General features: G+C 42.7%; 1 protein-coding gene across 2 annotated transcripts; it reads right to left on the minus strand.

The window, feature by feature from the left end:
• Nucleotides 1–2,777: 2,777 nt before the first annotated feature.
• LOC129755544 (protein pygopus-like) lies at nt 2,778–10,976 on the minus strand. Of its 2 annotated transcripts, none has more exons than XM_055752093.1 (3): nt 10,727–10,976; nt 5,948–8,452; nt 2,778–4,947 (listed from the first exon to the last, which is right to left on the minus strand). In XM_055752093.1, the coding sequence occupies exons 2-3, from the start codon at nt 8,116–8,118 to the stop codon at nt 4,827–4,829; spliced, it is 2,292 nt and encodes a 763-aa protein (XP_055608068.1). In that variant the 5' UTR covers nt 8,119–8,452; nt 10,727–10,976; the 3' UTR covers nt 2,778–4,826. The 2 variants fall into 2 exon arrangements, with proteins under 2 accessions (XP_055608068.1, XP_055608067.1); XM_055752092.1 differs by having other exon boundaries at nt 10,202–10,976.
• Between the last annotated feature and the right edge of the window lie 182 nt (nt 10,977–11,158).

Consider the following 11,158-nt stretch of genomic DNA (forward strand, 5'->3'; position numbering starts at 1 on the left):
CCAGCAGAAGAGAGTTCTGGAATTCGTTGATTTGTTCCACTATGATTCGTAGCGTTGTGATGTGATCCACACATGATCGCCCGGACCAGAATCCAGCTTGCTGCCATGGGAGTGAAGCGTCGATTTTCTCCTGGATCCTGTTCAGGATCATTTTGCAGAGTTGAGGGTTGTACAGATCGACGTTATGCCTCGCCAGTTACCGCACTCTGGCAGGTCTCCTTTTTTCGGGACCTTTACGAGGATACCCTGCATCCAGTCGGCCGGAAATTTTGCAGTATCCCAGATGTCAGCGAAAAGACGGTGCCAAATTTGTGCTGACAAGGGTCGGCTTTCAGCATTTCAGCAGGGATGCAATCGATCCCAGATGCTTTGTTCGATTCCATGTCTTTGATTGCCGCTTCTATTTGAGCCAGCGAAGGCTCTTCCGAGTTGACGCCATTGATGGGACTCACTGTTGGCGCTTCGAGCTGCGGGTTCTGTTAGCCATCGCCATTCGTGACTCGGAAGAGTTGTTCGAAGTGCTCAGTCTACGTTTGAGCTGATCTGTTCGATCGGTCAATAACTGACCTGCCCGGTCTTTTAGCGGCATTCTAGCATTAGTCCTTGCCCCACTAAGGCAGCAAGAAATGTCATAAAGTAATCGAATATCTCCATTGGCGACGGCCCTTCCTCCCTCTACGGCTAAGGAGTTTGTCTGCTTTGGCTGACCCGGTTACGTGTCTGCTCAATTCCGATTTTAGCCTTTCTCCGATCATCGACCATCCCCCAAATTTCATCCGACATCCATTCACTTCTTCTTCCACAAACTTTACCGAGAGTACCATGGCTCGACGTGATAAAGGCACACTTGATTCCACACTACTGTTCTTCGACTTCGAGCTCCGAGGCTCGGGATTCTAGCTGTTCAACGTATGCCCTTTTCACCTTTGGATTCTCCAACCGGCGGACGTCGTATCGACACCAGAGATGTTAAAATCGCGAGTCTACATACTCGCACTTTGCCCTTCTTTGCAGAACGATTTTATTTCGTTAAACTCAATCTGCAATGATGCTATCTAAAGTTCGACTCGGAAAGCATCAGGAAGTAAGCTTCGGGTAAACTCGGCAGGAGTAAACAGCAATCGGGGGAGAAACATCAGCGAAGCAAACGAACAGTTCAGCGAACTAAAGAAAAAATCGTTTTCGTTCGGCAGCCGAACACATCAATCGGACAACGCATGGGGGCGTGGCTAAAAGTGATAGATACAAGGGAACGGGAAACGAGCGAGAGAAGGGTGCGAGGAAAGTTAACTCGGTCCGTCGGGCAACGATCGCTCGTGAGCATTCGTGTACGGTAAGCTTCGTTCTGTTGTTTCATTGGTGTGATTTTATTCCTGCGAGGAGGGGAAAACATCAACTCGGAACTGTTCTCTTCGTTTTGTGTGCAATCACGTCATGATTGGAACGAAGATAAAATCAATCTGCACACAACAAGTTAAACTCGGAAAAAATCAGCCGAATGATTCTTTCCGAGGCGAGTTTAAACACCGCTGATCGACACCCGACTTTCTCCGTTGGACAAGCGCAACTCTTAGTCGTATCTCACCAAAGACGAGGTGACGATCAGATGCAATGTCTGCACTACGTTTGTTGCGGACATCAAGAAAGCTCCTTCTCCATTTTCGGCTGATGCAGATGTGGTCAATTGATTTTCTGTTCGGCAATCTCGGGATACCCAAGTGACCTTATGTGCTGGTCGATGGGGGAAGAGCGATCCACCGATCACCATGTTGTTGTTGCAATAAAATTCTACAAACACCTCTACGTTTTCGTTCATCTGTCCTAGGCCATGGCGCCCCATGATGCGCTCAAGGTCCTGATTTTCGGAGCCAACCTTTTCGTTGAAGTCGCCCAAATGAATTTGAATGTCGCCCTTCGGAATTCTCTCAACCACGCTATTCAGTTGACTGTAAAACTGCTCTTTCTCCTGCAAATCGGCAACGCCAGTTGGCGCATTAAACTGGACCATTGTAAGGTTTCTACCCCGTGTTCTAAATCTGGCTACGATTATTTCTTCGTTTATCGGTTTCCATCTTATGAGGGCCGCATGAGCCTGCGGGCTGAATAAATCAACTCTTCGTTTCCGAGTAGCGTGTTCACCTAGTATGCCAGAGTAAAGCAGTACTTGCCTGGACTGTGTCTTGTGTTCTCCAGTGTTAGGCCAACGGACTTCGCTCAGTCCCAGAATTTCTAGCTTGAGGCGTTAAGCAAGTTGAGCCAGCTTAAGCCTTGTTGGGCAGGGGTTAAAAAAAAACATCTCGATAGGTGATAAACGAAATCAGTGGTATTGATATTTTGGTAGGTATAAAAAAGTGTTGGCTTTGTTTTCGAAACAACGCACAATGGAGACTTTCGATCAGAAAAGGTACCTATTTCGTTTTCAAACACCCTGCGCGTGATAAATTCTTGTAAATCATCATTTCTTATGTAAAAAAATGCAAGGCATCAAATGGACTAAACTGTTTTTAGATCAGATTACTCTAAAGGCCTCATTCCACCAGATTTTTGCTACGTTTTTCATGAAGAGCTGCAATAAAGGTGACTGGACAATTTGGTTTTCGGATGTATTTACTGGTATGAGCAATAATCGGTTCGAGAGATCTTGACGAGACAAGAAAAAGTTACTATGGGATCAAGAAAATCTACCGTGGGAAAATATATTACTCAAATTACATAACAGATTTAACGATCCTTGGTCGAATATAATCTCGGAAGTTTCTTTCACAGGCATAAGATCGTTTAAGATTTATTAAAATTTATTAGTTATAGTAAAAAATAACAAATAATAGTAACTACAATCTATATGTACAAGGAATTTAAACACAGGTTACAAGAATCAACCGAAAAATAGAACGTATCCTCTTACAACGTCAAGTTTTGCTTTATCATTATTCCTTTTTTTGTAGTAGCATTCATTCGCGTTTTTACTTCTGTTTCCAATTTCTCGAGAGTTTCAGTATGTTGCAGCGCAACGAAAAATGACCAAATGCTAAACGCGAAATCGAACGAAAGAAAACGATCCTTGAAAAGGTTTTTATTTTCTGGGTACGGTTGCTGAGGAATTTCAATAGAAAACATGCCATTGCGGCACTTCAAAAAGGAACATTGAAATTTTCGAGATATTAGTTTTCCTATGTCCCATATACGAATCCCATTTATGGTACGGATTTTATCTTCCTGTTTTTTTTCTACTATTTTAATTTCAAATTGAACCTAACTTAAACAGAAACAATAAGGTTAAAGGAGCGCTCGACCCACACGCACAACACGTGTGCTTCGGCTTGAGCTGAACATAATCGCGCGAGAAAGCGTTAATAAGCGTGTCGCTTTGTCAGTGAATAATCTCTCTTGTTCTCTTAGTTTAGATGTGTGATTTTAGCTTTTCCTACATAGCTTACTAATTTATTCGACACGCGGTATTGAACGAACGTTTTTCTTCTCTGTGGGAGGGTTATGGTGGAAATGGACTTAAATTTTGCGACCCGACATACTGGAAACGGTATTTTTTACTGGGAACGGATTTGACGAGGAGACTTCCGAAAATGGCGAAAAAAATTGCTGCATAATTTTTTCAAAAACAAAATGACAACTAAGCTTTTCTGTGAAGTAAAACGGGTTTGTTGGTGAACATAAATGGTTACTTTCGCCAAAATACAGATCGTTTTAAAATACACTTAATATGAATAACGTTTTTTCTTCTTGTTTCACAGTGAAAGCATGAATTTAACATTGTTTTTCTTCCGCTGATCAGAACTAGCGTTAAAATAATTTAAATATTTGACTTACTTATCTTTTTCGTTTTTTCTGTGTTTTTATCTTTTTTGTTCATAATAAGTAAACCATACTTTATCTGTGTATATATTTGAGAAGGCCATTTTTGATTTTATTTTCTTACCGCACTAAAACTTAGATTTTAACTTGCTTCGATTTTTCTCACTTCCAACTCTTATAAAGCATTGCTCGCGTTTTTTATCTTCAAATGTCGTTTTTATACATATTTTTTCATTCAATTCTGTGTCGTTTTGTTTCAAGTCAGGAAAAAAATAATAAAAAAAGCTGACTCATCTATGGCGCTGTGGTTCCATTTATTTATGTATTGTGTTTTTAATTTTTCTGTTTAACTACCTACTGCATTTGCTTTGTTGTCTCTCTCTCATAGGTTTCTAAGAACACTAAAATGTCGCTGTTTTTTATTCCTTTATTTAGTTTTGTAACTTTCCGTTAAGTAAGCAGTCAATTTCCTTCTGAAAACATTAGCTATTTCTGTTGAAACCAGTAGGCGTCCAATCTGGTAAAACAAATCATAGCAAACTTATTTTGATGTTTTAAATATAATTTTTTCACATTACTTTCTACTGCCAACTGAAGTAGTTGTCTTTTTTATGGCCATTATCCAAAAAGTTACCATGGATTCAGTTTGTATTGCGTCTTCAACTTAATTCTTAGCGCTCTTAACACTTTTACACGTTTTATACAAATTCATCATTCATGCACAATTAATATCTATTTACAAATTATTCGCCTTGCACTTGAACACACATCTTGAAAACATACAAACACGTACACGCACTTTTAGCTCAATAAAGACGCAATCAGTTGTTTTGAAAAAATCTTTAGCCAAATATTTTACCCCGCCTCGTACTACCAGAGATGATGGGCTATACCTCGAGAGTTGTGATTTGATGTTACGGTGTAGGGTTGACTAACAAAAGGATACTTCTCATGGCGATCGTCGTCGCTTGCACCAATTACAGCAACACAACCAGGGCAGAGGCGGCAACCACGGACTACGGTTTAAACTTTACCAGCGGTATGTTCTTGGAAGATAGACACTTGTCGCAGCACCACTCGGCGTACACTTCGGTGTGGATAAAGTTGAAAGCTGCCTCCGTCAGGCCGCTGCACGTTCTGTGTACGATATTGACCAATAGCATGTTTGTTAGATAGGAGCGGTTGATTTCTTTTTCAATTAATTATTAGAAGAAAATTAACACGTTGCGGACCGAATACGACAGTTTTATTTTTTTTCGCTTGTCGCGAATGTGCTACTTGTAGAATCATTACTCAAATATTATAAATTTGATAATAAAACTGTATTCCAAAATTCAACTAAGTTTAAACTTTGTTAGATTTCTATCATCGAAACATTTTGTTTTTTCAAATACCATATTTCACGGCGCCACCTTTATTTTTTAACAATTTTATAAAAAAAATTAAGCAATTATACACATTATTTGTCTGTGTTTCGATTCAGTATCTATACAAAGGCGTTTAAAGTCTTGCGATCATGACTAATAATCTTTCAAAAACATTTGATGAATAATTCAAGGGGCATTTAATGTATCATGCTGGCTTTGATAATCCGTTTAATCAAATAACCAGTTCTGCCGTTGTATGCATATTATGAGTTCATTGTGTAAAAAATGCGAACTGAGAAAAACGCTTTCAAAGATTTTAAATTCTACCAAATAAACCAATCAAAATACAGAGGTCTCACTCAACCAAAAAACTTGTGACAGTATATGAATCTCCGTGTACAAAACTAATTTTGCGGTTTAGATACAGCATAAAGTACAGGAAAAATGTACTTAAAAACGAACGGGACTCATTTGCATAGATGTTTTGAGCCAATTTCTTATTTTTAAAACTGATTTATACTCATATGAGAACATATGCTTAAAAGTTACTGTTAAATTAATTTTGAAGTAAGCGTTATTTTGAAATTTGTATCAAAATAGAATGATTTTTTTAACACATCCAATTTCAGCTTATCCTAAGCCTCAAACAGTTGGTGTACGGTTATAGGAAGTATGCGCACGGTAATATTTGTTAAAATAGAACTTTAGCTATGCCATAAGCATGGCATTTTTCGCATTTAAAAATAAACATCAACAACGAAAACACTCACCTATGAAACCAGAAGTTGCAGCCGGATTCGCACAGAATGCCTTGATCGTTGTCGTGCACCTCCTTGTGACATCCACCGCATGGATAGATCGGGGGCGCGTTGGGATTTTGCGGGTTGAACACCTTCGATTGATCCGGCGGATACAGTTTACCCGATGTAACTGGCATCGGTTTGGGGCCAAACATGTTCATATGATGGTGATGATTCGGCGGTCCGTTTCCCGGTGGTCCCAGGCCACCCATCGGTCCTCCCATCATGTGGGGTGACTGCATAGGACTTCCACCCATGCCACCACCCATACCTCCCATGTGACCCATTGGGCCACCCATTCCTACCGGGCCTCCCATGCCCATTCCTCCAGGTCCTCCCGGCCCCATTGGTCCTCCGGGACCCATCGGGGGCCTATGACCCGCGTGTCCTGGTGGCATGTTCCCGTGCGGGGGCATTCCCATGTGATGCATATTATTTGGGCCTCCCGGGACTCCCATTCCCGGTGACATATGAGGATTTTGTTGATGATTTCCTGGGTGATGTGGCGGATGATGGTTCATTCCACCCATTGAGTTCGGTGGCATTCCTCCCATACCTCCGGGACCCATTCCAGCGGGGCTCATACCTCCCATGTTAGCACCTCCTGGACCAACCATACCGCCTGGATTCATTTGCTGTTGCTGTGGTCCACCTGGTCCCATCATATGACCCACTGGTCCACCTCCTCCACTAGGGGGGCCGTGTTGGCCGTGCGGAGATTGATGCGGAAGTGGAGATGCATGCGATTGTTGCTGTGGCTGGGGTGGATTGGGTGGCAAAGGTTGCGATTGAGCTGCCGGGGATGGATTCATCGATTGCTGTTGACCAGGCATCATCGATGGCGATTGATTAGGTTGACTAACTTGCAACTGTTGCTGTTGTTGTTGCTGTTGCTGCTGCTGAATGGGCTGCTGTTGAGGACCTTGCTGTTGACTGTTCGGTGGCTGCTGAGGACCCATCTGATGAGGTAATTGATTGAGGTTGCCTGCAGATTGTTGATTTGTCATTGCACCATTGGGTAAGTTCATCCTATTATTACTACTGACGCCAGTTGCGACATTCGGTGATGTTTGGCCACCAACTGTCGGACCTGCCGATGATACTGGTTGACTATGGCCTGCCGAATTTGGGCCCAGAGGAACATGATTAGGGGGACCGTTGCCAAGAGGACTATTCATAGGCGGACCCATTGGTCCGTTGTTCATATGGCCGCCACTCGTGTTCATGGGACTTCCTATCATCTGGCCCTGTCCTCCATGAGGTGAACCCATGCCTGGCATAGAATTCATGGGACTTCCGATATTACCGCCACTCATTGGACTTCCGACAGACTTGTTGTTCATTTGCTGCTGACTCATTGGCGACATTCCACCCATAGGTCCCATGGGTGAAAGATTCTGATTCATGCCACCCATTGGACTTAAACCTCCAATTTGCGCACCAGGTATCGTTCCCATCGGGCTCATTCCTCCTCGTTGCATCGGACCATGTGGGCCCATTCCACCCATCTGTCCCATTCCAGCGTTCATATGCATAGGATGTCCCATCGGACTGCCCATTCCCATTGGGCTCATACCTCGCATCGGAGGACCCTGAGGAACTCCGGGACCCATCGGACCGTGTGGTCCCATTCCATGATGCGGAGAACCATGACTCATTCCGTGAGGAGGCATGCCGTGCATTGGCCCACCATGAGGAGGCCCATGTGGTGGACCATGATGACCCATCGGACCACCCATATGATGCGGATGCATTCCCATATGATTCATTCCCATCGGACCTCCGTGGCCCATTCCTCCACCGCCCATGTGGCCCATCATTCCCGGACCTCCGTGGTGCATGTGGCTCAAATGCGAGGGAGGTGTATGAGTCGGTGTGTCATCGAAAGGATTTGATGCCACAATAGTGTCACCGTATCCCGTTGGAGGTGGCGGCAGTAGATCTTGGGGAGATGGTGTCGGGGTAGGTTGTGTTACTACCGAGTTGGCATTGTTTGCATTCGACGTTTTCCTCCGCTTTTTTGGTTGGCTTGGTGCCGAAATTGGCAGTTGCGGAGATTCGGAGGGTGACTTGAAATCCGGTGGACATCCTAGTCCCGGGCCTGGCATACGATATTGAGCCATACCCAGGTTATCTGTCATAACTTTTTATCCAAAAACAAACACTAGTAGCTGCGTCTTGCAGCGGAACAGTTTAGTAGCAATTCTGAGCTTGGCTTAGAACACACATCAACTATACATTTATCATACATCGATACATCGAGAATTGTTCACTATTGTTGATTACGCGCGTTGCACACGATTCACAAGTTGGTTATTGCTGTCCTATTTAAATTGAAATTTGTACAAACACTGATCTTTACTAAACGAGAGGAGCTTTGTGTTTCACTGTTTAGGCGGAAAATAACACTGGGCCTGGTGGCAGGACATCCACTGCGAGGTCAGATACAACATCCATTCTAACTTTTACGAGAATCTGAAACAAGAAAGTTTGTGTTTTAGATTGATTGTTTATTGTTTAAGCTACGTCAATAAAGTCAATAAATTACAAATACTCTTATTAAGGTAAATATAATTTATATAATGTTTAATTTGTATAATAATGTATTCATGTTTTGAGTCCAAACGCTTGAGAAACATTAAATTCATTCAATCTTATTTAGATATGTACTAAACTTTGAATAAAAAAATTAACATAATGAAATTTTCTGCTCAATTTCTTCTAACAAAACAATGTGCGGTTTTCATTTAGGTATGCAAGGAAAATAGTTTAACTTATACACTTAAATATTGAAAAATCTACAGAGAACATGATGCTTTGTTTTGTTTTTCAAAAAGTTTGAATTTCCTTTTCATATTCATCAATTCGAAAATAAACTGAACACCGGCATCACTTCTCCGAAGCTAACCTAACAATTGCATTGATGTTCGAAAATCTTGGACCCCTTTTCGGCCAAAAGGAAAATAATACCGTATTTGTTTTCACCACCCGAAAGTGTTGCACCATCCATGCTGAAAACGAGCATGAATCGAGTGTTGCACCCACCTTTGTTGGTGTACGTGAAATCGGCAGTGTCAACAGAAAACATCAAGCTGTCAAAAATCCATTACAGCTGGTATTTGTTTTCGTTTGACTTCGAAAATTGAAATGAAATTTACTTTAGTTGATCATTATCTTTAAATAATATGAAAATTTTAGCATGAATTTATTATGTTGAATTGTGAAGATTTCAGATTTATTTTGCTTGGTAGATTCGCATGTGGCTCTGATGGTAACTGCAATACCGGCTGATTCTGGGTGGTCTATGTTTACTGCTGCTAGACTGCAGTTACCCCAGCTTGAAGGTTCCGATATTTTGAACGTTTATTCCTCGCAAATACCTCGAGTACCTATTTCCGTTTTCAGATGACAAAAGAAAAATTCTTGGAAGTCAAATTAGCGAACTCCGATCGTGGAAGTCGGGGGAGAAAATTTTGCTAACAGACCGAAACGAACGAAATTCAAGCTCCCAATGCGGGTGTAGTCTCGAACTACCGTTTTTGAAGGGCAACGGGTGGGAATCCGGGACTTGGCGCAACCGAGCATCGTCACCCTAAGGCACAGCTCGAAGCAGAGTAGCTTCGATGCAGCTGAACGCTTCTTGCTGTGGAGACCAACTTATAGGACCCTCCGAACAAGAAAACTTTTCGGTTTGGGCGATTTCACCAGATCTTTGGGTTGGCCTTTTTGCACTCGGATTTGCTGCTCTTTTTCGGCATCGCCTGGAACCGATTGCAGCAAACCTTCTGGGCACATTTCTTCTTGGGAGCGTTGTTTGCTTTGGAACGTGCCATCCAGGTGAAATTCTCCGCCTCTGTTGGAAACGGCACTGGTATTGAATCCGGAACAAGTTTGCGTTCTTCGGGATAATAAAGAGAAAAAAACAGTTCGAACGCAATTTTGCGGTATAGAAATAAACCAACCAGCTGATATTTGTTTACATCGGGAAGCACGTGCTGTCAAAATTCATGATAGTATTGGTGAGAGCGCAAGCAACACCGAATATTTTCAGAGTGTTCCACCGTCCACTTTATGGTGCACTACCAGTGCACTACTCTTCATGAAAACGAGCATGAAAACAGCAAAAAGTGCACTACCGGTAGTGCCCCGGTGCACCACCACTTGAAAACAAATTCTCTATAAGATCGCCAGAAAACCACCTCGAATCGGAAAGGCATCGCTTACCCCATTCCCGGCGATCATTTTGGGAAATCCAGCCGGTTTCCTTACATCCCGGAAGTGCCTGCGTGATGATGAAATGTCCCCGTCCTGGCCACTAAACGATGGAGATTTTTTTTTGTTTGCTTGTCCTTTTTGATTGCGTTTTCTTTACCGTCACATTGCCGTCCCGCTCTGGCTTACACAATTTCGAACATACCATCCAAAAAATAATGGGATCGCAACTCCACCGAGCAAGTTCAACCAAAGCTCTCCACGCTTCTTTTTCTTCTTCTTCCACCTACTCTTCGTCAGCAGCAAATTCACGATGGATGAGCCGATTAAAATTTATTTCTCGCGAGCTTCCTTCAAATATATCCTTTCCGGGTCCCGCAATACAGACTATTGAAATCGAAGAATCACTCAGAATTTCGGGAATCAAGCGCCGGGCGCTCGCAACCTTCAATTATTGTATTAGTTTTCCCCCCAGGAAACCGCGTACTACCGTCCTTTCTCTTCCTTCTTTGGTAGATCACATAAAAAAAAACTTACTGATTTCTGATAGGGACCAAGACACGCACCGTGCCTCACCACACAAAAAAATAACTTCAAGAAAACCCGATGCTGAATTTCGACCCGGTTCCGTTTGCTTCCTTCTGTACCGGCCGGAAAACGATTCCCGGGGAATCGATGTACCACTTACGGCTTGTTTAGCCGGCTTCGCTGTTCTATTTCCACTGAAAAAATTGCTTTTTACAGGCGACCGACAATTTCCTGGTGCCGAGGACACACAACACACAAAATAAATTTGTAAACTCGCAACTTTTTTTTCGAACTATAGCATTTTTCACCCTGGCGGCGACGTTCCTTCAACGGGCGGCTGACAAAAATGCGATTTCAGTTCAGCGGCCGGTAGGGCGGCATATTCGAAAATACACACGGAAAGTTTGTTTGTTCGAAAAAGCTCAAATTCCGTGGGAAGCT

The sequence above is a fragment of the Uranotaenia lowii genome, chromosome 3, assembly GCF_029784155.1.
Source record: "Uranotaenia lowii strain MFRU-FL chromosome 3, ASM2978415v1, whole genome shotgun sequence".
In the NCBI taxonomy this organism is placed as follows: domain Eukaryota; kingdom Metazoa; phylum Arthropoda; class Insecta; order Diptera; family Culicidae; genus Uranotaenia; species Uranotaenia lowii.